Here is a 26,865-nt window from a genome sequence, read left to right on the forward strand (position 1 = left end):
GCGAGCCCTGAGGGGCTGCCCAGCACCCTGAGCTCAGCCCAATTTGGTATTTCAAACACAAAGAGCCACCCAAGGAGGCCCGGGCAGACACTCAAGTGCCTTCCCCTACACCCAGCAAATACAAAATCTTGGACAGAAACTGGAGATGTCTGACCATGGCGGTGTTTGGATGAGAACAAAACGCCTCCCAGAGTGTGGCAGGACTCAGGGTGACACTTTGTGCCCATCACCTGGCCCTGTGTCCCAGGAACAGCTGGGACAGCTGTCTCTGAGCCACAGGATGGCAGCTCCAGCTCCTGGGAATGCCCAGGAGAGCAGATCCCTGCCAGCCCTGGGAATGCCCAGGAGAGCAGATCCCTGCCAACCCCAGGAATGCCCAGGAGAGCAGATCCCTGCCAGGTCTGGGAATGCCCAGGACAGCAGATCCCTGCCAGCCCCAGGAATGCCCAGGAGAGCAGATCCCTGCCAATCTTGGGAATGCCCAGGAGAGCAGAGCCCTGCCAGCCCTGGGAATGCCCAGCAGAGCAGATCCCTGCCAGGTCTGGGAATGCCCAGGAGAGCAGATCCCTGCCAGGACTGGGAATGCCCAGCAGAGCAGATTCCTGCCAGGACTGAGCTGCTCTGGTCACTGCCATGGCCAGCCCAGCTCCAGCAGCAGCACACCCGGACACCTGGGATCCTTCAGCTGGCATACTGGGAGAGGGGATCTGCACACCAGGAACACCAGCCTGCACTGCACAGCCCAGGGGCCTCTGGAACAGAGGGAAAGGCAGTGGAGGGAAAGGCTGGCATGGCATCAGCTCCAGGGATCTGAACTGGGAGCCTGCTCAGGGCTCCTGCCTCACTGGACTCGGATTATCCCATTCCCTCTGCCAGGAGAAAACCAACAGTGGGCTGTGGGATCTCCATGGGGAGAGCAGAGCTCAGCAAACGTGCTCAGAGCAGGCTGGGGTTACTGGAACTGCAGTACAAGTCAAACACTATCTCCTAAAAGATTGAAAAAATATCTTTAAACAAAATAACGTGGCATATTTACAGAATTCCTTAAGTGCAAACTCTTGTCACAATTCACGTAGTCGAGCGCGATTTCGACTCCCTGTACAAGAAGGTGCTCTTTCGTTAATGAAAGAAGGACTCTAGCTCTGGATTCCTGATTCAGTAACGTGTCTCTTGTGCAAGGCAGTAAAATTCCTGTTTCTTCCCAAGATTCTCCCGACGGCAGCCCCCGAGGAGGCCGTGCCGCTCCCCGTTACCGCACCACGAGGCAGGAGACGCAGAGCTTGGAGGGCCCGATGCAGTCGTCGTGGCAGAAGGCGCCGCAGCCCTTGCACATGATCATGGCTTTCAACCTGCAGTAGCATTTGGAAGGGGGATCCTCCACGGCGCCGTCCTCGGCGAACGCCTGCACCGGCAGGCTCTGCCCGCGGCCGCCAGAGCTCACGGCCTGCCCGGCGGGGATGGTGGTCACGGTCACCGAGAAGGACATGACGTTGCCCATGGAGCTGCCCAGCTGGCTGCACTCGCCCACCAGCGAGCCCTGCCCCACCATGTCGGGCGAGGTGGAGACGTTGATGGTGCCGCTGTAGCTCCCGGGCAGCTTCGGGGGGTGCGGGGCGGGGAGCAGCGGGGGCTGCGATGGATCTGGGCATGGCGTGGGGGGCCCAAAGAGCTCCGTGCCACCGTGGCCCTTGCCCCTCATGGCGTGGGCCATCTGCTCCTGCGCCGCCTGCAGCAGGTCCCGGGCCAGCGCGGTGCCATCCAAGGCCGGCGCCTTCTCCTTGGCGGCCTTGGGCTCCGCGGGGCCGTGCGAGCCCCGCTCCTGCTCCCCCTGCCCCGCCCGCGGCTCCTCCTTGCTGCTGCCGTGCTCCCGCTCGTCCCCGGAGCTCTCATCGTCCGCGTCCTCCTCGCTGCTGCTGCCGCTGCCCCGGCCGCCCGCGGCCTCGCCCTCGCCCAGCTCTGCCCCGGCGCCCTCGGCGGGGCTGCCCAGCCCCAGGCGGGGCTCGGCGCTCAGGGACGAGCCTCTCCTCAAGCTCTCCGAGCCGCGGCCGTAGGTGGAGATGTTGAGCAGGTAGTGCCCGGACATGGCAGGCTTGCACGTCCTCCTGCCCGTGAAGCCCAGCATGAATCTCTGCCTGGTGGAGCTGCTCTCCACCGGGAAACCTGAGTGCGGGAGGTTCAGCTGCGAGGGCTGGAGGACGGGCAGCACGTTCTGCCTCTGCACCCTCTTGATCAGAGTCTGCAGGATCTGCTCCTGGGTGGATTTGCTCAACGCCTCGTGGTGCTGCTCGGGCCCGGGCTCCTTTCCCGAGGGCAGCGGGAAGGTCCTTGGAATGTGAGGCAGGGGCCTGCTCTGGCAGAAGATCTTGCCGAGCTGCTGCGGGGGCACCCCCGATGCTCTGTCCCCCGCCTCGGTGCCGTTCCCCGCCGCCCCCTTCTCTTCCTGAGGAGCCACCGGGCCACTTTTCGCTTCTGCTTTGGTCAGCGCCTTGGGCAGGATCTGCTCCAGAGGGACGCTCTTGCCCTGGAGCAGCTGCGTGACCAAAGGGTTGTTGGCAGGAATGCTGGAGGAGCTCGCTCGGGGAGGGGATTTAAGGCTGGCTGCTACCGAGGAGCTGCTGGAGGCTGGGACGGCTGCACCCACAGCTGCAGCCTGGGCTCCGGGGCCCGAGGGCGGCAGCGGGGACACCGGAGGGGACGGAGGTTTGCCTTTGGGGAGCTCACAGCCGTTCCCGTTCCGGGCCGCGGCAGGAGGGGCCCCGCCGGGCGTGCCGGGGGTGGCCGTGCCCCGCGGGGGGCTCGGCGTGGCCCCAGCTCCGTTCCCTAGCGCCGGGGCAGCCGCGGGGGCCGCTCCTGGCTGTAGTTGTGCTCCAGGAGGATGGCGAGCAGCTCCCGGCTCCGCCTGGCCCTGCACCTGCGAGCGGGGCCCTGGGCCGTGGGGAAGGAACCTTCTCGAACCTCCCCCGCTTCCAGTTCCTGCCAGTTCCAGCGCCTTGGCTCCAGCCGCGGCTTGGGGGGCTCCGCCGGGGTCTCTCCCGTCTCCTGCCCTGCCCGGGGGTCTCCCCCCGCCCGGGCCGGGCCCTGGCACGGCTCCCCCGGCCGAGGCTGCGGCGGCTGCGGCTGCCGCCCTCTGCGCCTTGGCCTGCTGCGCTCTTGCCTTGATGTCGGCCAGGGTCCTGGCCCCTGTCCTGCCAGGACTGCCGAGGGACAGCGGGAAGCACGGCCTGGGAGAGACCTGGCCCGCAGGAAATGGCATCGGGGAGATTCTGGACACGGGAATCTGCAAGAGAGCGGGAGAAAAGCACGGCTGAGACACGGGAACACCTGACCCAGGAGAAACACGGGGAACACCCGACCCACAGGTTGGTGTTTGCACTTTGGTCTGAGAAAACTGGCGGTGGTGGTGGAGAAATCCCTTTGGAGAAACCTCTCCTGTCCCTGCCTTGAGACAAGAGACCTGTCTGACCCTCAGATGGAGAAATCCCTTTGGAGAAACCCCTCCTGTCCCTGCCTTGAGACAAGAGACCTGTCAGACCATTGGATGTCTCCCAGGCAGTTTTGGGGTGCTGCAAACCCCGTGGCTCTGAGTGGGGTCACAGACATATTCTATGGAAAATCCTTCCCTTAGGAGTTTCCCCCTGAGAAGCTGAGAGGCCTCAGGAACAAAATGTAAACATTGATTATCTGCTGCTGTGGCATGCAACAGGTGCATCTGGGATTGGGCTCATGTGGTTGTTTCTAATTAATGGCCAATCACAGTCAGCTGGCTCGGACTCTCTGTCCGATCCACAAGCCTTTGTTATTCTTTCTTTTTCTATTCTTAGCTAGCCTTCTGATGAAATTCTTTCTTTTATTCTTTTAGTATGGTTTTAATATAATATAATATAATATATATCATAAAATAATAAATCAGCCTTCTGAAACATGGAGTCAGATCCTCATCTCTTCCCTCATCCTGGGACCCCTGTGAACACCATCACACAGCCCCACAAACCAGACTGCCGTGCTGCCAGGGGCTCTGCCTTTCCCCCCAGTGTCTGGGCTGGCTGCAGGGGAGCCTGGATGGCCCCTGTGGCCCTGGGTGTCCCCAGCTGCCAGGCTCCTGTCCTTTGTCACCACAGCCCTGCAGAGCCCTCCATGCCTGCAGCCTGGGATGGCAGGAGCTGTGACGGGGATGGGCTGGGCTCTGAGGGCATTTCCACCCCCCTGAGCCCACAGTTTGGGGTTCAGAGCCCCGGGGGAGGCCTGGCTGTGGCTGTGTCCCTGCTGGGCTCACCTTGAGCGGGGGCACCCGCGGCACGGCCGGCCCCGTGCTGGGAAAGGGCTGCCTGCGAAAGGCCTGCTGCTGCTGCTGCTGTTGTTGGTGGTGCTGGCAGGGCTCAGCCACACGGGGCTTCTTCTCAGGGCTGCCTGGAGCTTCCTCCCTGCTCTCCAGCTTCCTCTTGTGGGCCTCCACCCCGACCTCCATGGCCTCGCTCCCGAGGGGCTTCTTCTCCTTCTCCTTCTCCTTCTCCTCCTTCTCCTTCTCCTTCTCCTCCTTGGCTGCCGCAGGGCTCTGCGCCTTGGCTGCTGCCCCGCCAGCCTCGGGGCTCTTTGGTTTGCTTGGGGCACTCAGAGATTCCTTCCCTGGCACCTCCTTGGCCACCCCAGGCTTCCTCTGCTCCTCTGCCCCGTGGCTGGAGGTGCTGGGGGGTTTTTGGGGCAGGGTTTCTCTCTCCCGGCCAGGCCCTGCTCTCTCGCCGGCTCTCGCCGCTCGCCGCTCCGGGGACACCTCAGGCTTGGCTGCCTTGGGCTGTGGCTCCTCTCTGGCCTCCTCTGCTGCTTTCCTGCTGGCTCCTGGGGCTGCCTGGGGCTCCGGGGCAGCTGTGGGTGTGCTCTGCTCCCGCCGTGGGGCCGGGGGGCTGCGGGGCCGGCCGGGCTCTGCCGCCTCGGGCGGTGCTGTCAGGCGCTCCGACTCCTCGGGGCTCAGCCCAGAGCTGCCAAGGGAAACAGAGATTCTGCTTTGTAAAACACCCCTGCAAATCCATCCCATCCTCGGGAAATGGGGGCTGGATTCTCTAAACAAGCTCCCTAAAGAGATGTCTCACACACCCAGTTCTGCGCCACCATCACTGAGAACCTTCCCTACTGATAATCCTTCCACAGGAAGCAGGAATGAGCATCAGAGACTGAAACCAGCTAAATGCACTACATGGAACACTGGGTAGCTCCAGGCCTGCTCCAGACACCAATTTTCCAGGTTGCACACCCAAAGGGTTTGGCCAACAGTGAGTATTTCCCTGTATGAGCCCCCAGTGCCTCCTCTGCAGCTCGCACGGTGACACTGGCAGGAGGGGACACTGAGAAGGAAAGGTCCCACCACCCCTTCAGGAGGAACATGGGATCTAATTCCCACAGAGATGTCTGGGAAAAGTTTCTCCTTCTGGATTAACTCTCAGTGATTCGTCAAATTGTTTTTTTTTTTTTTCCCAAACATAACCCTGTGAAGGTTTGGTGAATCTGTGGATTGGTTCCCCAGACAAGTTCTCAGGAGCTGGAGGGAGCTGAGCTCCTGCACATGTCCCCTCCACACTGTCCTGCTGTCCCCTGTCCCCCTCATGCCTAGGACTGGGGCTGTTGTCACCTTCCCACCTGGCTCAGGTGGCTGATGAAGCTCCTGCTGAGCTGCACTCCCAGCCTGGTGTATCCCTGTAGTTGCTCCTACAACCTGTAGGGACACCCACAGCATCCCAACCACACCATGGAATGCCAGGAATGCCCCCAAAGCTGGCACGGGGCAGGGTTAGAAATCCCTGGTCAGTTATTTACACCTGTGTGCTCCTTCCCAGGTCTCTCAGCAACTCAGAAACCTCCAAACCCTCCCTGTAGCCCCAAAGGATGGGAAACCTCTGAAGCAAGAGGAGGCAGACAATGAAAGCTTGGCAGATTTGGTGTGGGTCTGGACGTGTGGGAATGCGGGTCCTGACCCTGGGCTGGCTCCAAGCAAGGAGGGGAAGAGGAGTGACATCCCAGGACACCCTGCAGTGGATAAATGGTGACAAACCTCCCACCTGACCCAGATCCTGCTGCCATTTCCCAGTTTCCTGGAACCAGCAGGAGCCAGGAACCTCCCTGAGGCTCCAGGGAACCCAATGTCCATGGATGGACAGCCCAGAACCCAGCTGAGCCCTCACCTCTGCCCGTAGTAGCTCTCAAAGAAGTGCTCCTTCCACAGCTCCACCTTCTTCTCCTTCTCGATCTCCTGCCGGATCCGGAGCTGCATTTCTGGGGTGAACTCTCCTGGGGATGCAGAGGGGAATTCTGAGCAGGGAAGGGTTGGGAAGCAGGGCAGGCACCCAGGTGGGTGTCCCAGGAGCCCTGACAGCCCAGGCTGCTGCTCCAGTGGAATGGGGCAGCCCAGGGAATGGAGCTGGGAAGGGAATGGAGCCCCAGGAGAGGCTGAGGGAGCTGGGAAGGGAATGGAGCCCCAGGAGGGGCTGAGGGAGCTGGGAAGGGAATGGAGCCCCAGGAGAGGCTGAGGGAGCTGGGAAGGGGCTCAGCCTGGAGAAAAGGAGGCTCAGGGGGGCCCTTGTGGCTTTGCACAAGTCCCTGACAGGAGGGGACAGCCAGGGGGGGTCGGGCTCTGCTCCCAGGGAACAGGGACAGGAGGAGAGGGTCAGACCTGGAAGGGCCTCACCACCCTCCCAGGGAGAAATTTCCCCAATTTCCATGCAAACACCCAAAGGGATGGCTCAAAGCACTCCATGTCCTGCTCTGGAACAGAATTTCCCTTCTCTGCCCCCAGCAGTGTCTGTGTTTAGGTGCCACAACCCCAGAATGCCCCAGCTCTACTGTCAGTTCAGATTTTAAACATTTTTCCTTCTTTTCTCATCTCTTCCAGAGATTTCCTGTGTCAGTTCAACACAGAACTCCTCCTGCAGCCCCATCCTACCCCCATCTGTGGGCAGTGAGTCCCTGCAGAGCTGCAGCTTCTGCAGGAGCACCCTGCAGGCTCCTCCAGCCCTCCCTGGCTCATCCTGGGGCTCCCCCAGCCCCTGCCCAGCTCAGGGGTCCCGGGGCTCTCCAGCCCCTGCCCAGTTGGGGGGTCCTGGGCAGGCTTTACCTTCTGACAGCCTCTCCTTCCAGCCCTGAGCAGCCGAGGTGAAGAACTCGTTGTTGAGCGCGGAGCTGCTGAGCTTCATCAGCCCGTCAGGACCCACCTGGGGGGACAGAGCATGGTCACCTGCTGGTCACAGCCTGGCCACAGCCTGGCCACAACCTGGCCACAGACCTGGTCACAACCTGGTCACAGCCTGGCCACAGCCTGGCCACCTGCTGGTCACAGCCTGGCCACAGCCTGGCCACAACCTGGCCACAGCCCTGGTCACCTGCTGGTCACAGCCCTGGCTACCTGGTGGCCACAGCCTGGTCACCTGCTGGCCACTGTCCTGGTGTGCTGGGCCATGGCTGGAGCAGGGGAGCAGCTTTAGTGTCCAGCTCTGTGGGGACCAGGATTTTGTCACACAGCTGGACAAAGCAGAGCCTCAGAGGGGCACACTGAAAACGTGCTGCTGTTTCAATGATTATTAGGTGACTATTATTATTATTATTATTATTATTATTATCATTATTATTATTTGACAGTGAGGTCACCCAAAGGTGGATTGGCTCTCCCTGCCCCTGTGCCCCTCTGCCCACAGGTACCACAAGGGGAACAGGATCTCCACCTGGCATCCCAGAGCCCTGCAGGGTGGGGCAGCCCAGATGAGTTCTGTACCTTGGCAGCCCAGCCCAGGTGAGTGTGTACCTGTGTGGGACAGCCCAGGTGAGTCCTGTACCTGTGTGGGACAGCCCAAGTGAGTGCTGTACCTGGGACAGCCCAGGTGAGTGTGTACCTGTGTGGGACAGCCCAGGTGAGTGCTGTACCTGTGTGGGACAGCCCAGGTGAGTGCTGTACCTTGGCAGCCCAGCCCAGGTGAGTTCTGTACCTTGGCAGCCCAGCCCAGGTGAGTTGTGTACCTGGGACAGCCCAGGTGAGTTGTGTACCTGGGACAGCCCAGGTGAGTTGTGTACCTGTGTGGGACAGCCCAGGTGAGTGCTGTACCTCGGCAGCCCAGCCCAGGTGAGTCCTGTACCTGGAGCAGCCCAGGTGAGCTGTGTACCTGGAGCAGCCCAGGTGAGCTGTGTACCTGTGTGGGACAGCCCAGGTGAGCTGTGTAGCTGCTGCAGCCCAGCCCAGGTGAGTGCTGTACCTGGGACAGCCCAAGTGAGTGCTGTACCTGGAGCAGCCCAGGTGAGTGTGTACCTGTGTGGGACAGCCCAGGTGAGCTGTGTACCTGCTGCAGCCCAGCCCAGGTGAGTTGTGTACCTGTGTGGGACAGCCCAGGTGAGCTGTGTACCTGCTGCAGCCCAGCCCAGGTGAGTTGTGTACCTGTGTGGGACAGCCCAGGTGAGCTGTGTACCTGCTGCAGCCCAGCCCAGGTGACCATACCTGTCTGTCCACATCGGGCAGCAGCAGCAGCAGGCGCTGCTGGCCCTCAGGAGGCAGCCCAGGTGAGCTGTGTACCTGTGTGGGACAGCCCAGGTGAGCTGTGTAGCTGCTGCAGCCCAGCCCAGGTGAGCTGTGTACCTGGAGCAGCCCAGGTGAGCTGTGTACCTGTGTGGGACAGCCCAGGTGAGCTGTGTACCTGCTGCAGCCCAGCCCAGGTGAGTGCTGTACCTGGGACAGCCCAGGTGAGTGCTGTACCTGGGACAGCCCAGGTGAGCTGTGTACCTGTGTGGGACAGCCCAGGTGAGTTGTGTACCTGGAGCAGCCCAGATGAGTGCTGTACCTGTGTGGGACAGCCCAGGTGAGCTGTGTACCTGCTGCAGCCCCGCCCAGGTGACCGTACCTGTCTGTCCACGTCGGGCAGCAGCAGCAGCAGGCGCTGCTGGCCCTCAGGAGGCAGCAGGCTGAAGGTGTGCTTGTTGATCAGGGCCCTCAGGTTGGTGTTCACCAGGATGGAGTCCGGCGTCTCCACGTCGATCTCGGCACAGCGCGCTCGCTTCAGCTGCCCTGGGGAGCACAACACAACACACCTGGTCAGCCTCACCTGGTGAGCACAACACACCTGGGCAGCCTCACCTGGTGAGCACAACACACCTGGTCAGCCTCACCTGGTCAGCCTCACCTGCCCTGCCCTGCCCTGGGGAGCACAACACAACACACCTGGTCAGCCTCACCTGCCCTGGGGAGCACAACACAACACACCTGGTCAGCCTCACCTGGTGAGCACAACACACCTGGGCAGCCTGCCCTGCCCTGGGCGGGGCACAACACACCTGGGCAGCCTCACCTGCCCTGCTGAGCACAACACATCTGAGCAGCCTCACAAACATAAGACAGAAAAACAAGCAGGATGGGACTGCGTGGGCTAAAGCTGGAATGGGACAATGAACTGCAAGGTGCAAATGGAGCAGAACTGATCACAGTGACAGACCCCGTGCCTGGTTCTGCATTTTGGGGCCAGTTTGGTTCATCTTGGGTTCATTTTGGGACCATTTTGGTTCATCTTGGGTTCATTTTGGGACCATTTTGGTTCATCTTGGGTTCATTTGGGGGCCATTTTGGTTCATCTTGGGTTCATTTTGGGGCCATTTTGGTTCATCTTGGGTTCATTTTGGGACCATTTTGGTTCATCTTGGGTTCATTTGGGGGCCATTTTGGTTCATCTTGGGTTCATTTTGGGACCATTTTGGTTCATCTTGGGTTCATTTCGGGACCATTTTGGTTCATCTTGGGTTCATTTTGGGGCCATTTTGGTTCATCTTGGGTGCAGCCCTGGCTGGGCCCTTGTGCTGCCCCAGGTGGATCCATGCAGGAGATGCTTTGAATAAATCCCTGTTTGATTCTTTAGCTCTGCCCACCCTCTGCTCCAGCTCAGCCTGCACAAGGCATCACCCCAAACACAACCCCGTGAAGGTTTGGTGAATTTATGGATTGGTTCCCCACACAATTTCTCAGGAGCTGGAGGGAGCTGAGCTCCTGCCGTGTCCCCTCCATGCTGTCCCCTGTCCCCATCATGCCCAGGACTGGGGCTGTTGTCACCTTCCCACGAGCACAGACCTGGCTCAGCAAGCTCTGGACTAAACCAGCCCAACCCTTCATCTAAATCTGAAAGTGATGGGCACATCCCAGCCCTGGCAATGGGCACATCCCAACCCTGGCAATGGGTACATCCCAACCCTGCCAGAGCTCCAGGAGCCCCTGGACAGCCAGGGAACCCCAGGGTGGGATTGTTGGGATCACCTGGGCAGCTCCAGGAGCTGAACTCCATCACCCTTTGGGGTTTCTCCCCCTCAGGACATTCCATCCCTTTGTAAGAAAATCCCCAAATTCCCCAGGGTCAGTCCCACCCTTGTAAAATGTAACAGGAACCAGGAAGGTTGGGAGGGCTCAGAAAGCTCCAGGAAAGGGCTGGGAGCCAAATCCCAGCACGGAGACCCAGGGAGGAATTTCTTTTCCATTTTTCATGCTATTAGAGTCTGTAATTACATCAAAACCCCACAAATAATGCAGCTCCAACAGCTGGGAAGGGCTGATCTGAGGATGGAACTGGGAATTATTTATCCCAATCCCAGCAGCCTGGCAGCCCCTCCCAGGGCCCCTCAGCAATACAATGAGCTCACTCCACTCTGTTCTGCTGGTTTGGGATTTGCCCTGGCTCTGGAGCAGCCAAAGCCCTGGGGAAGCAGGAGAAGCAGGGGATGGAAGCAGGGGATGGAAGCAGGAGAGGTAGGGATGGAAGCAGGAGAAGCAGGGGATGGAAGCAGGGGATGGAAGCAGGAGAAGCAGGGGATGGAAGCAGGAGAAGCAGGGATGGAAGCAGGAGAAGCAGGGATGGAAGCAGGAGAAGCAGGGATGGAAGCAGGAGAAGCAGGGGATGGAAGCAGGGATGGAAGCAGGAGAAGAGGGGATGAAAGCAGGGATGGAAGCAGGGGATGGAAGCAGAGATTGGAAGCAGGAGAAGCAGGGATGGAAGCAGGAGAAGCAGGGATGGAAGCAGGAGAAGCAGGGATGGAAGCAGGAGAAGCAGGGGATGGAAGCAGGAGAAGCAGGGATGGAAGCAGGAGAAGCAGGGATGGAAGCAGGGGATGGAAGCAGGAGAAGCAGGGATTGGAAGCAGGGGATGGAAGCAGGAGAGGCAGGGAATGGAAGCAGGAGAAGCAGGGGATGGAAGCAGGGGATGGAAGCAGGAGAAGCAGGGGATCCATCTCTTACTTGCATGGAGCCTGTCAGATCTGGGGAAGGGCTTCTTGGGCAGCCCTGGCAGGGAGTTCTCCAGCTTCACCGAGGGCGAGGAGCTGCACGTGGAGTTTGGGGGGCTGCTGGAATGTCCATCTGTCTGCTTCCCTTCCCAACCTGCCAGAGAGGGACACATGGAACAGGGGCATGCACAGGGGAACCGTGCAGGAGCATCATCCTGAGGGGATGGAGCACCCAGAGCCACCCCTGCAGCTCCAGCAGCTCCAGCACAGCCATTCCTGAGCTCCTGCAGCCCCAGCAGTGCCACACAGCCATTCCTGAGCTCCTGGAGGGCTCCTGCCCAGCAGCTGAGTGCAGGAGATCCACTGGAGCCACCAGGATATCCCAAACCAAAGGCATGGACAGGCACATCCCACATTTCCCAGTTAATCCCAGTTCATTTCCCATCTCATCTGACCCAGCCATGGTCCCATTCACACTTGCAGGGCTAACAGAGCTCCTGGCAGGGGAATCTCTCCAAACCTGCCCTGTCCTTGCTGAACTTCACCCCTGCCCTGCAGCTTCTGTCCCTGGGGAACTCCTCCTCCTCCTCCTCCTCCTCTTCCCAGGGCTCAGTTTCCCATCCTGGTTCCTCTCCCTCCCTTCCCTCCCTCACAGAAGCTCTTCCAGCTCTGAATAAACCCCTGAAACTGTACAAGTTGTTCTCTCCTTCCATCAGTTTGAATAGTGACACTGGAATTGCCCTGGCTTGGACTTGGGACACTGGGAATGCCCTGGCTTGGAGAGGGACTGGCACAAGCTGGGAATGGGGACACTGGGACTGGAATGGGGACACTGGGAATGCTCTGGCTTGGAATGGGGGCACTGGGAATGGAGTGGGGACATTGGGACTGGAATGGGGACACTGGGACTGGAATGGGGACACTGGAATTGCCCTGGCTTGGAGAGGGACTGGCACAAGCTGGATGTGTGCCCACAGCCCAGCTGCCTGCAGGGAATGGGGCTGGAATGCTGAGCCCCGCCAGGGATTGTCTGGGGCACTGAGCCTACCCCAAGCCAGGGAACTCCAGAGGTGCCAGGGAATTACAGAAATGGGCAGGTGCCAGGGAATTCCAGAGGTGCCAGGAAATTCCAGAAGTGTCAGGGAATTGGGCAGGTGCCAGGGAATTCAGCTACTCTGGAAAGAAATCCGGGAAAGCTGTCTGGAATAGGTACCAAGAATTTGGGACACCATGGCAAACCTGGTGCTGGCAGGCAGCCCCTGACCTCACTGCTCCCTGACACCACCAATTCTGGAAACCCCTCAGGGATCTTCCAGGTGGGGACAGGACATGGGACCCACCCCGAAGGATGAGGAGCAACTTCAGAAAACATCAAATCCAGGAGAAATCCCAGAACATAAACACCAGGAGAAACGCCCAAATATAAATAGCAGGAGAACCTCCAAATATAAACACCAGGAGAAACTCCCAAATCTAAACACCAGGAGAAATCCCAGAACAGAAACATTGGGAGAACTCCCAGAACAAAACAGAAATAGAGAGAACCCAAAATAGAAATAAGCAGGAGAAACTCCCAAACACAAACACCAGGAGAAACTCCCAACTATAAATAACAGGAGAAATCCCCAAATATAAACACTGGGAGAAATCCCCAAACATAAATAGCAGGAGAACCCCAAATATAAATACCAGGAGAAACTCCCAAACAGAACCCCCAGGAGAAATCACAGAACAGAACCACCAGGAGGAGAAGGCCCCTGCACAGGGAAGAGGTGACTGGGAAAGGCCTTGAGCACTGGGAGCAGCCTGGAACCAGGGAAAGGCACAGCCAGAGACATCCCAGAGACAGCCAAGGTACCTCCAAAATCCAGCCAAGATCATCCAAGATCCATTTAAGATCCATGCAAGATGATCATTCAAGATCCAGCCAAGACCCAGCCAAGATCCATCCAAGATCCATCCAAGATCCATCCAAGATCCATTCAAGATCATCCAAGATGCATCAAAGGTCTGTCCTTACAGTCACAGCTATACATGATCCATCCAAGGCCCTTCCCAAATCCAGCCAAGACCCATCCAAGATGCCTCCAAAATCCATTCAAGATCTATCCAACATCCATTCAAGATCTATCCAAGATCCATCCAAAATCCCCATTCAAGATCATCCAAGATCCATTCAAAATCCATCCAAGATCCATCCAAGACCCTTCCTGAATCCAGACAAGATCCCTCCAAAATCCATCCAAGATCCAGCCAAGAAGCCAAGATCCATCCAACATCATCCAAGATTCACCCAAGATCATCATTCAAGACCCATTCAAGATCATCCAAGATCCATCCAAAATCGATCCAAAATCCATTCAAGATCCATCTAAGATCATCCAAGATCCATTCAAGATCCATCCAAATCCATCCAAGATCATCCAATATCCATTCAAGATCCATTCAAGGTCTGTCCTTACAGTCAGAGCTATCCGAGATCCATCCAAGACCCTTCCCAAATCCAGCCAAGATCCATCCAAAATGCATCCAAGATCCATTCAAAAACCATCCAAGATGATCATTCAAGATCATCCAAGATCATTCAAGATCCAGCCAAGATCCATCCAAGATAACTCAAGATCATCCAAGATCCAGCCAAGATCCCTCCAAAATCCATTCAAGATTCCTCCAAAATCCATCCAACGTCTTCCCAAATCCAGCCAAGATCCAAAATCCATCCAAGATCCATCCAAGATCCATCCAAGATCCATCCAAGATCTATTCAAGATCCATCAAAAATCCATCCAAGATCCATCCAGGACCCTTCCTAAATCCAGCCAAGATCCCTCCAAGATCCATCCCAGGTCTTTTCCTACCCGGTGCCTCCCTCACAGCCCCAAACCCTGGGGCAGCAGCTGGAGGCTCCAGAGCCCAGAGGAAGGTGCAGAAAGGAGCATTTTCTCCTCCACACCCCCTGGCAGTGCCCAGAGGAAGGTGCAGAAAGGAGCATTTTCTCCTCCACCCCCCCTGGCAGTGCCCACACGTACCTGACCTCCCGGGGGTGGCCTTGGCCTTGAGCAGGACGTGCTGGCCGGAGGGCAGGGCCATGCCCGGCCCCATGCCCGGCCCCATGCCCGGCCGGCACTGCTGCTGCTGCTGCTGCTTCTGCTGCTGCTGCTTCAGGGCCTGCAGGGACACACGGGGCACACAGAGGGTCAGCCACCCCACAGGAGACACAGAGGGTCAGCCACCCCACAGGGGACACACAGAGGGTCAGCCACCACACAGGGGACACACAGAGGGTCAGACACCCCACAGGGGACACAGAGGGATCAGCCACCCCACAGGGCACAGGACACGGCGATCAGCCACCCCACAGCCTGGGGGGCACAGCACAGGGCACAGGGATCAGCCACCCCACAGCCTGGGGGGCACAGCAGTGGGCACACAGCACAGGGCCTGCCCGCCCTGCCAGGGAACAATTTTTGCAATGTTGACATTTTTGAGATTTTTTTTTTTATATTTTTAGATTTTTGAGATTTGAGATTTCCCAGTTTTGAGACTGAGATGCCAGATAAAGCATTTCATTCCTCAGGATCCTGGGGCCATGAGCAGGGCAGCTGGGGGAACACCTGTGAACCCCACCCTGGGGGAATAATTCAGCTGGAATTGCCCATCATGGAATTCCTGCCTTCCTTCCTCCTCCTGTCCATGGAATTCCTGCTCTCCATCCTTCTCCTGCCCATGGAATTCCTGCTCTTCTTCCTCTCTTTCCAGACTCTCTGTCCAGGGAATTCCTGCCCTCCTTCCCTCCCCTGCCCATGTAATTCCTGCCCTCCTTCCTTCTCCAGAATCCATAAATTCCTGCCCTCCTTCCTCCAGAGTCCATGGAATTCCTGCCCTCCTCCTTCTCCTGTCCATGGAATTCCTGCTCTCCATCCTTCTCCTGCCCATGGAATTCCTGCTCTCCATCCTTCTCCTGCCCATGGAATTCCTGCTCTTCTTCCTCTCTTTCCAGACTCTCTGTCCATGGAATTCCTGCCCTCCTTCCTTCTCCAGAATCCATAGAATTCCTGCCCTCCTTCCTCCTCCTCCAGAGTCCATGGAATTCCAGCTCTCCTTCCTCCTCCTCCCGTCCATGGAATTGCTGCTCTCCATCCTTCTCTTGCCCATGGAATTCCTGCTCTCCTTCCTCCTCCTCTTGCCCATGGAATTCCTGCTCTCCATCCTTCTCTTGCCCATGGAATTCCTGCTCTCCATCCTTCTCTTGCCCATGGAATTCCTGCTCTCCTTCCTCCTCCTCCTGTCCATGGAATTCCTGCTCTCCTTCCTCCTCCTCCTGTCCATGGAATTCCTGCTCTCCTTCCTCCTTCTCCTGTCCATGGAATTCCTGCCCTACTTCCTTCTCCAGAATCCATAAATTCCTGCTCTCCTTCCTCCTCCTGTCCACAGAATTCCTGCTCTCCTTCCTCCTTCTCCTGTCCATGGAATTCCTGCTCTCCTTCCTCCTCCTCCTGCCCATGGAATTCCTGCCCTCCTCCTTCTCCTGTCCATGGAATTCCTGCTCTCCATCCTTCTCCTGTCCATGGAATTCCTGCTCTCCTGCCCTCCATGTGGACGTGCAGCCCCCATGGAATTCCCTGGGAGGGAATTTTTGCCCCCAGAGGATGAATTCACTGCATTTTCCCCCAAAGACTGAATTTACCATCCCCATTTCCCAGGAAGCAAGGGGATCTCATCCCAGAATTGGGGAAAAGAAACCACATTTTACACCCTCTCTCGACAACTATAATTTCAAAATTATTATTTAAATGTGTTATTTTTGGGGAAATTTGTAATTTTAGGGAAAAAGGAGCAGAAGAGCACAGGGTTCCCAGGGGAAGGGACTCCATCCCTGCAGGGAAACTGAGGCACTGACCTGCTTGAGGGCCTTCTTGCTGTGCTTCTGGGAGGAGGAGAGGCCCTTGGCCGGGATGGACGGGGACGGGCAGCCGGGCTGCGGGGAGCCTGCGGGGGGCAGGCGCGACGGCACTGCGGGGGAAATAAAAATAAAAATATAAATTAAAAATATAAATATAAATATAGGCAGGAACTCAACCTCCAGCTTGCGTTTCCCAAATACTGAATAATAAAAATAAATATAAAATAAATATAAAATAAATATAAGTATAATGATAATATTATAAATATAATATAAATATAATCATAAATATAAATATAAATATAATCATATATACCAAATGTAAATAAATTATAAATTGTAAATAAAATATATAAAATTAAATGTAAAATATAAAATATGTAAATATAGATATAAATATAATTATAAATATAATTATAATTAAAAATATAACACAATAAATATAACATTATAAATGTAAATACAAATGTAAATGTATATATATAAAAGATATAAGTATAAATATAAATATAAACAGAAATAAGTAGTAAATATAAATAAAATACTCTGTAAATAAATATAAATAAAATAAATACAAAATATTTATATACTCTGTATATAAATATAAATATATAAACACAGCATATAAATGTAAATATAGCTGTAAACATAAACACATCAATATAAATAGGAAATGTAAAACAATAATATAAACATAGCAATAAATATAAATATTGATGTGTTTATATGGGAGAGGTTTTACAGCAATTTTGCGAGAGAAGTTTGATAAGAGGATCCATGTTTACTGAAAGAATTCCATACCAAGGTCATTGTTGTAGAAAACAAGAAAGGAAGAAGGATAAATAAGAGAAACCTGCAATTCACTGTTCCAATGAGCACTGTCTCTTCTGACCAATCAGTGAAGTATAAAACCAGGTTTGTAAGAGTGTATAGAAAACATTGCACGCTGAAATAAAAACAGATTGAAGCCTTCTGCAAATGGAGTGTGCTGCTCTGTATTGCCCCCATCTCAACTGGGACAGTGTCAGGTCCTGTTCTGACTCTGGCAGAGTTCTTTTGTATGACCGCATTTTTAATTTTATTTTTATTTTCTTCCCTCATAAAGAACTCCTATTCCTATTGCCACATCTTTGCTTGAGAGCAAGTTTAAGCAATTATAATAATTAAGCAAATTATAAGTAAATTATAATAATTTAATTATTATAATTTGCTTATAATTTATAATAATCATCATAATTTTACAATAATTAATAAAATAACAAATAATTGTATGGATTTATGATAAATATATTTTATAACATTATAATAATTTTATATAATAAAATATTATTCATTAATTATATTTACTAATATTATTTATAATTATTAATAATATATGCAAATTATAATAATTTAATAGCTATAATTTGCTTAAGATTTATAATAATTATAATAATTTTATAATAATTCATAAAATTATAAATAATTGTATAAATTCTATAATATATAATTTATAACATTATAATAATTTTATTACAATCAAATATGATTTATTAAATATATTCTAATATTATTATTAATAATGATTAATAATAATTATAAGCAAATTATAAGCAAATTATAATAATTTAATAACTATAATTTGCTTATAATTTATAATGATTAGAACAATTTTATAATAATCTATAAAATTATAAATATAAGTTTATACATTTTATAATAACATATAATGTATAGCATTATAATAATTTTAATATAAAATATAATAATTTTAATAAAATAGAATATAATAATTTATTAATGATATTTTAATAATATTATTATTTAGTAGTAGTAGTAGTAGTAGTAGTAAATTATAAGCAAATTATAATAATTCAGAGGGAGGGGGTTTACATTCTTCATTTCAGGAGAGGCTCCTGCCTTCCTCAGCAGACACCTGCCTTTCCAAACAGGAACACTCAGGTACCTGTTCCTTTCCCTGCCCACCTGCAGCTCAGCTGGGACCATTCTGAGGCCAGAGAATGCTCTGTTCCCCCCAGAGCCCAGGTGAAACCCCCTCTCCCCAGACAGAACTCACCTTTCCTTCTCTCCCCACACAGAACTCACCTTTCCTTCTCCTCTCCTCAGACAGAACTCACCTTTCCTTCTCCTCTCCCCACACAGAACTCACCTTTCCTTCTCCTCTCTCCAGACAGAACTCACCTTTCCTTCTCCTCTCTCCAGACAGAACTCACCTTTCCTTCTCTCCTCAGACAGAACTCACCTTTCCTTTTCCTCTCCCCAGACAGAACTCACCTTTCCTTTTCCTCTCCTCAGACAGAACTCACCTTTCCTTTTCCTCTGCCCACACAGAACTCACCTTTCCTTTTCCTCTGCCCACACAGAACTCACCTTTCCTTCTCCTCTCCCCACACAGAACTCACCTTTCCTTCTCCTCTCGCCAGACAGAACTCACCTTTCCCTCTCCTCTCCCCACACAGAACTCACCTTTCCTTTTCCTCCCCCCACACAGAACTCACCTTTCCTTTTCCTCTCCCCACACACAACTCACCTTTCCTTTTCCTCTCCCCAGCCAGAACTCACCTTTCCTTCTCCTCTCCCCACACAGAACTCACCTTTCCTTCTCCTCTCCCCACACAGAACTCACCTTTCCTTCTCCTCTCCTCACACAGAACTCACCTTTCCTTTTCCTCTCCCCACACAGAACTCACCTTTCCTTTTCCTCTCCTCAGACAGAACTCACCTTTCCTTTTCCTCTCCCCACACAGAACTCACCTTTCCTTTTCCTCCCCCCACAGAACTCACCTTTCCTTTTCCACCTGCTCTTCCTCCTGTCCTTGGCGGCGCAGCCGTCGCTGCTGGAGCTGCTGTGCTCTGAGCTCTGCGAGTCCGAGTGGCCATCACTGCTCTCCTCCGAGCCCTCTGACAGCTCCTTCAGCCCATCTGGGATGTCCTTCTGCCAGGGGACACGACAGAGCCTCAGCAGGGTGACCCCAGTGACAGGGGCAAAACCCCAAAACCACAGGGGTTTGTTCACCAAATCCAGCCTTTTAATGCCCCACAGCTGCTCGGTGCTGGCCCCAAAGCTTTCTGTGGGTTCTGCAAACAGGGAATGTAGGGGACACCTCCTGAACTCTGTCCCCACGCCCTGAACTCTGCCACCTCCCAAAATGCCCTTCCCAGATTCCCCATCCCTGAGCACCAACCCCAGGACAAGGCATGGAGGGGTGGGAATAAATGGATCCCAGTGCCAGAGGGCAGCGATGGATGGGATGTTGGGAATTGGGAATTGTTCCCTGGTAGGAATGGATGGGATGTTGGGAATGAGGAATTGTTCCCTGGTAGGGATGGATGGGATGTTGGGAATGAGGAATTGTTCCCTGGTAGGGATGGATGGTATATTGGGAATTGTTCCCTGGTAGGGATGGATGGGATATTGGGAATTGGGAATTGTTCCCTGGCAGGGATGGATGGGGTATTGGGAATGAGGAATTGTTCCCTGGTAGGGATGGATGGGATATTGGGAATGAGGAATTGTTCCCTGGTAGGGATGGATGGGATATTGGGAATGAGGAATTGTTCCCTGCTAGGGATGGATGGGATATTGAGAATGAGGAATTGTTCCCTGGTAGGGATGGATGGGATATTGGGAATGAGGAATTGTTCCATGGTAGGGATGGATGGGATATTGGGAATTGTTCCCTGGCAGGGATGGATTGGATATTGGGAATGAGGAATTGTTCCCTGGTAGGGATGGATGGGATGTTGGGAATTGGGAATTGTTCCCTGGCAGGGATGGATGGGATATTGGGAATGAGGAATTGTTCCCGGGTAGGGATGGATGGGATATTGGGAATGAGGAATTGTTCCCGGGTAGGGATGGATGGGATATTGGGAATGGGGAATTGTTCCCTGGTAGGGATGGATGGGATATTGGGAATGAGGAATTGTTCCCTGGCAGGGATGGATGGGATCTTGGGAATGAGGAATTGTTCCCTGGCAGGGTGGGCAGGCCCTGGCACATGGTGCCCACCCTGGATCCTTGGCAGTGCCCAAGGCCAGGCTGGACACTGGCACACCCTGGCACAGTGGGAGGTGTCCCTGCCATGGCAGGGGTGGCACTGGGTGGGCTGCAGAGACAAACCCACCCCAAATCAGGAATAGTGTGAGCTGCAGCCTCCTTCTAATATTTAAAATCCAGCTTATGTTTAAAGACAAGTCCCCATTTGTCCCTGTCTGACTGACACAGAGGACAAGGTGATTTCCCATCTCTGGACACAAGCTGAGGGCAGTAAAGTTTCCCTCTCAGGGCTGCAGTTTCACTGTTTCATTAACATTTTAATCACTCCTTCACTGCTAGGACAGCAATCTCCACCAGCAAAGGGCACTGTGGGTGAGGAGCTGCACACTCACAGCTGAGGATGGGGGTTGTTCCTGCTCCAGGGAACAGGGATGGGCCCTTTTGGGATTATCCTGGAGAATCTGGACATAAAGAGGAATTTCTGCATGGAAAGGGGGCTCAGGCCTTGGCAGGGCTGCCCAGGGGGTTTGCAGTGCCCATCCCTGCAGGTGTCCAGAGAAGAGATGGGGACAAGATGGGGATGGGGCACAGCTGGGATTCAATCCGGTTGGATTAAGGGTTTTTTGATTTAGAGATGGGGTAACTGAGAGGTGCTTTAAAAACATTTTATTTTATTTTATTTTATTTTATTTTATTTTATTTTATTTTATTTTATTTTATATATTTCATTTTATTTTCATTTATTTTATTTCATATCTTTAATTTAATTTCAATTTATTTTCATTTACTATTTTTTAATTTAATATTTATTTAATTTTATTTTCTATTTATTTTATTTTATTTTAATTTCTATTTAATTTTATTTCGTTTTCTTTTAATTTATTTTATTTCACATATTTCATTTTATTTTCATTTATTGTATTTCATATCTTTAATTTAATTTAATTTAATTTCATATATTTAATTTTACTTTCATTTATTTTATTTTATTTTAAGATACCTTTTTTTTTTTTTTTTAAGATATATAATTTCATTTCATTTTTTCATTTACCCCACCTCTGAATCAAAAAACCCTTAATCCAACAAATTCCACTGGGTTTTTCCAGCCCTGGGGACTCTGGGACTCTGATCCAACCCCTTTTTTAAGCCCAAGGCTGGCACTCACCTTGAGGGTGTAGACGCCCATCCTGCCTGGCACCTTGTAGAAGATGCCCTCCTCTCCGCGGGAGTTGGTGTGCAGCATGGCATTCAGGCAGGCCAGGGGGGACGTCCCGCTGCAAGAGACCCCGGGGAGTGAGTGTCCCCTGGGACCCCACAGCCCAGATCCGGCCCCACAGCCCAGATCGACCCCATAGCCCAGACCTGACCCCAAATCCCAGATCCGATCCCACAGCCCAGATCCAGCCCCACATTGCATGGGCAGGAGCCCACACCTGATCCCACAGCCCAGATCCAACCCCACAGCCCAAATCCAGCCCCACAGCCCAGATCCAACCCCATAGCCCAGATCCGACCCCATAGCCCAGCCCCAGCCTCACAGCTCAGATCTGACCCCAAATCCCAGATCCAGCCCCACAGCCCAGATCCAGCCCCACATTGCATGGGCAGGAGCCCATACCTGATCCCACAGCCCAGATCCAGCCCCACAGCCCAGATCCAGCCCCACAGCCCAGATCCAGCCCCACATTGCATGGGCAGGAGCCCATATCTGACCCCAAATCCCAGATCCAGCCCCACAGCCCCCCAGATCCCGGCCCTGTTCCCAAGGGAATGCAAGCTGCAGCGGCACAAGCAGCAATAGGGGAAGCAGTGCATGGGTGCTGCAATCCTGGGGGGGGAAGCAGTGCATGAGTGCTGCAATCCTGGCCAAAAGCAACCAAAACCCCCCTGCAAGGTTCCTCTGACAGACCCCAAAGCAGCCCCAGCTCTGGGGGAGGCTCAGGGCAGCTTTGGGGTGAGCTGAGGATGCGCTCCAGGAGGATTCAGAGTTGTGTTGGGGTTTTTTTTTTCCCAAAAAAGAACCCAAGTTCTGCTGGAACTGGGGTTGTGGGGCACCAAATGGGAACCAAGGGTGCAATTCCCCCTGGGAAGGGGGAGCTCCCCAATCCCAGCCAGGAGCCAGATCCATCTTCCCACCAGGGCTGCAGGGGTTTTGGGGTTTTGGTTGGCTTTTAACCCATCCTGCTGCAGGCAGGAGCAAGCACAGGCTGGCCCAGCAGCTGAGCTGTGTCCCCAGGGAGGGACAGAGGGACCAAAAACTGGACACAGAACATCTAACTGGGCACAGGGACCACAAACTGGGCACAGGGACCCCAAACTGGACACGGGGACACCAAACTGGACACAGAACCTCAAACTGGACACAGGGACCCCTAACTGGATACAGGAACCTCAAACTGGACACAGGAACCCTAACTGGACAGAGGAGCCTCAAATGGGACATAGAATCCCAAACTGGACACAGGGACCTCAAGCTGGCCACAGGAACCTCCAAATGGACATAGAACCCCAAACTGGACACAGGAATCCCAAACTGGACACAGAACCCTAAACTGGGCACAGGGACCTCAAACTGGACACAAGGACCTCCAAACTGGACACAGAACCCCAAAAGGGACAGAGGAACCCCAAACTGGACACAGAACCCCAAATGTTGGTTGGCTTTTAACCCATCCTGCTGCAGGCAGGAGCAAGCACAGGCTGGCCCAGCAGCTGAGCTGTGTCCCCAGGGAGGGAGAGAGGGACCAAAACTGCACCTCAACTCAGCCGTGGCACCCAGTGCCACATCCAGGCTTTGCTAAACACACCCAGGGATGGTGATTCTACCACCTCCCTGGGCAGAACATTCCAGAACTTCATCACCCTTTCTGTAAAGACCTTTTTCCTGATATCCAGCCTAAATTCCCCTTTGGCTGTGTCAGCTCCTGGAGAAAGAGCCCAGCCCCAGCTGAGCACAGCCACCTTTCAGGGGGTGCAGGGGGTGATAAGGTCACCCTTGAATCTCCTTTTCTCCACCCCCAGCTCCCTCAGTGGTTCCTCACAGAGTTTGTGCTCCCAGCCCCTCTCCAGCCTCGTTGCCCCCTCTGGACACACTCAAGGATCTCTTGGGAACGTCCTTGCCAACCTGAGGGGCCAGAACTGGGCACAGCAAACTCCAGGTGTGCCCTCAGCAGTGCCAGGCACAGGGGCACAGTGACCGCCCTGCTCCTCTGGCCACACCATCCCTGACACAGGCCAGGTGGCACTGGCCTCCTTTTTTTGGATTTCATTGCCCTTTCTCCTGATTTTTTTGGATTTTATTGCCCTTTCTCCTGATGTTTTTGGATTTCATTGCCCGTTCTCCTGATTTTTTTGGATTTTACCGCCCTTTCTATGGATTTTTTGTTGCCCTTTCTCCTGATTTTTTTTTTATTTTACTGCCCTTTCTCGTGATTTTCTTGGATTTTACAGCCCTTTCTCCTGATTTTTTTTTTTTATTTCATTGCCCTTTCTCCAGATTTTTTTAAATTTTATTACCCTTTCTCACGATTTAATTTTATTGCCCTTTCTCCTGTTTTTTTTTTTTGTTTTTTTTTTTTTTTTTTTTTAATTTTATTGCCCTTTCTCCTGATTTTGGATTTTATTGCTCTTTCTCCTGATTTTCTTGGATTTTATTACCCTTTCTCCTGTTTTTTTTTTGTTTTATTGCCCTTTCTCCTGATTTTGGATTTTACTGCCCTTTCTCCTGATTTTTTTAAACTTTGCTGCCCTTTCTCCTGATTTTTTTTGTTTTATTGCCCTTTCTCCTGATTTTTAAAAATTTTATTGCCCTTTCTCCTGATTTTCTTTGATTTTATTGCCCTTTCTCCTGATTTTGGATTTTACTGCTCTTTCTCCTGATTTTCTTTGATTTTATTGCCCTTTCTTCTGATTTTGGATTTTACTGCCCTTTCTCCTGATTTTCATGGATTTTATTGCCCTTTCTCCTGATCTTTTTTTATTTTATTGCTCTTTCTCCTGACTTTTTTGGATCTCATTGCCCTTTCTCCTGATTTTGGATTTTATTGCCCTTTCTCCTGATTTTACCAGTAAGGCCATCTCCTTCACTTGCTGGGAACACACCCATGGCAATTCCCACCGTTCCACCTCAGAGCAGCCCTTGGAGAAGCAGACGGTGTAAAAGATGAGTTTCTGCTTGCTCCAGCTCCCTGAGCACCTTCTGCTCCTCCTCAATCCCTCCCAAACCCACCTGCAGAACCACCCTGAGCTCCAGCAGTCCTGGAGGAGGTTCTAAAATGGGATCCATCCCTCAGGAGAGCCCCTGGGGCTCAGCAGGACCAGGCCAAGGTCTGGAGCTGGAATGTCCTGGTTTGTGCCCAGGGAAGGTTCACCAGTGCCAAGGGTGACGCCTCAGGTTTGGCTTTTCTGTTTTTCACAGTCTGTGCTGCTTTAGTGTGTGGGTCTGGGTTTCACATCAGGGATGCTGAGCTCTGGGCACAGAGCAGGGACACAAAACAATTCCTGCTCCAGCTGGGCACCAAGGACAAATGACCCAAATCTCAGCCCAGGAGCACAAACAGGAGAGAGAAAAACAAGGGTGGGACTGCATGGGCTAAAGCTGGAATGGGACAATGAACTGCAAGGTGCAAATGGAGCAGAACTGATCCCAGGGACAGACCCCGTGCCTGGTTCTGCATTTTGGGGCCATTTTGGTTCATCTTGGGTTCATTTTGGGGCCATTTTGGTTCATCTTGGGCTCATTTTGGGACCATTTTGGTTCACCTTGGGTTCATTTTGGGACCATTTTGGTTCACCTTGGGTTCATTTTGGGGCCATTTTGGTTCATCCTGTATTCATTTTGGGACCATTTTGGTTCATCTTGGGTGCAGCCCTGGCTGGGCCCTTGTGCTGCCCCAGGTGGATCCATGCAGGAGATGCTTTGAATAAATCCCTGTTTGATTCTTTAGCTCTGCCCAGCCTCTGCTCCAGCTCAGCCTGCACAAGGCACCAAGGGAAGCTCCAGACAAAGCCTCACTGCCTGGATCCAGCTGCCACAGGCACTCAGGGGACAAATTCCCACTTTTCCCTTTGGAGCAGCCCCCGTTCCCCCATCCCTTGAGAGCCAGGAGCTCTTTGCTGAGGGTGCAGCCACCCGCAGTGCCAGGGCTGGCAGTGCCAGGGCTGGCAGTGCCAGGAGCAGCACAGGGGCAGGGTTAGGGAAGCAGCTCCTGTGCCAGGTCACATTGCCCAACATGCAGCAGCCCCAAAGCAGCACAAAGCCCACATGCAAAGCCAGCCCCAGCCAGGCAGCCGGGACAGGGCCAGCAAGGAGCTGCCAAGCCCCAGGGTTCCCAGCTGGAGGCACAGCATTACTCCAGGGTTACTCCCAGGAGCAGGCTCTGGGTTAGGGAATGGCAAAGGGGGGGGTGTTAGGAGAGGAGGAGCTGGACACGAGCAGCGCTGGGTCTGGTCTTACCTTCTGCAGGTGGAGTGCAGCCCAAAAAAAGGAGAGAAACACCCCTTTAACAACTTCAGCAAAACAATGGAGTCATCAATGCACACACACACCCTCCCTCCTCCCTCCTCCCTTCCAGCAGAACCACAGCCCAGGGTTTGGGATCCCAGGATTTTGGGATCCCAGGGTTTGGGACCCCAGGGTTTTGGGATTCCAGGAGAGGCAGGATTCACCTGCCAGGTGCCTCCCTTTCCACCAGAACCACATCCCAGGGGTTTGAGATCCCAGGAGAGGCAGGAAGGATACACCAGCCAGGTGCCTCTCCCCTTCCATCAGAAAAAAACCCCAAGATTTGGGATCCCAGGGGTTTGGGATCTCAGGGTTTTGGGATCCCAGGAGAGGCACGATACACCTGCCAGGTGCCTTCCCCCTTTCCACCAGAACCACATCCCAGAGATTTGGGATCTCAGGGGTTTGGGATCCCAGGGGGAGCAGGATACACCTGCCAGGTGCCTTCAACCAGAACCACATCTCAGGGTTTGGGATCCCAGGAGACAGGGGATCAGGGACAGGGACACCTGCCAGGTGCCTCCAGAACAGCTCCAGTGTGGAACCCCCTGCCACCTTCACCTGGGGATGAACTCCCTGGCAGCCAGGTGGGCCCTGGGGATGTGCCCCCCTGTGTGGGAACACCGTGGAGTAGGAACTTACTCACTCCTTGTCCCCCCCTGCCCTGCTCCCAGCTCAGCACTGCACCCCAAACTCCCAGGGTAATGGAGCAGGAGCTTCCTTACCCCCGGGGTGACCCATGGGCTCCCCAAGAATGGAAACCAGTGCCCATCTTGGCTGGCACACCAGGATTTTGGGGGTCCTGGAGTGCCCTCAGAATTCCTCAGTGTCTCACTGTGTACCAGCCCTGCCACAGCAGCATCCCAAGGGGGATCTTGGCTGGCACACCAGGATTTTGGGGTTCCTGGAGCTGCTGGGTGACCCCAGAACTCCCCATTCTGCCTCATTCTGCACCAGCAGCACCCAAGAGGGATCTTGGCTGGCACACCAGGATTTTTGGGGTTCCCCAGAGCACCTCAGTGCCTCATTCTGCACCAGCATCACCCCAAAGGGAATCTCTGCCTGCACACCAGGATTTTGGGGTTCCTGGAGCTGCTGGGTGACCCCAGAGCACCTCAGTGCCTCATTCTGCACCAGCATCACCCCAAGGGGGATCTTGGCTGGCACACCAGGATTTTGGGGTTCCCCAGAGCACCCCCAGAGCAGGAAAGGGTGCAGGATCACAGGGAGATGCAG

At 53.4% G+C, this 26,865-nt stretch overlaps 1 protein-coding gene across 1 annotated transcript in view; it reads right to left on the reverse strand.

Annotated features, from left to right (window-relative positions):
- Positions 1-850: 850 nt before the first annotated feature.
- Positions 851-26,865, reverse strand: part of ASXL2 (ASXL transcriptional regulator 2) — a 49,918-nt gene continuing 23,903 nt past the window's right edge. Inside the window, exons 3-13 of the mRNA XM_058021731.1 lie at positions 25,582-25,584; positions 21,292-21,400; positions 18,911-19,061; positions 16,124-16,236; positions 14,253-14,391; positions 11,237-11,377; positions 8,868-9,031; positions 7,100-7,196; positions 6,171-6,276; positions 4,274-4,973; positions 851-3,277 (exon numbers count right to left, since the gene is read on the reverse strand). Coding sequence (XP_057877714.1) covers positions 1,250-3,277; positions 4,274-4,973; positions 6,171-6,276; positions 7,100-7,196; positions 8,868-9,031; positions 11,237-11,377; positions 14,253-14,391; positions 16,124-16,236; positions 18,911-19,061; positions 21,292-21,400; positions 25,582-25,584 — 3,751 coding nt within the window. The 3' untranslated portion in view covers positions 851-1,249. The remainder of the gene's footprint in view (positions 3,278-4,273; positions 4,974-6,170; positions 6,277-7,099; positions 7,197-8,867; positions 9,032-11,236; positions 11,378-14,252; positions 14,392-16,123; positions 16,237-18,910; positions 19,062-21,291; positions 21,401-25,581; positions 25,585-26,865) is intronic.

Source organism: Melospiza georgiana, chromosome 3, assembly GCF_028018845.1.
Source record: "Melospiza georgiana isolate bMelGeo1 chromosome 3, bMelGeo1.pri, whole genome shotgun sequence".
Taxonomy (NCBI): domain Eukaryota; kingdom Metazoa; phylum Chordata; class Aves; order Passeriformes; family Passerellidae; genus Melospiza; species Melospiza georgiana.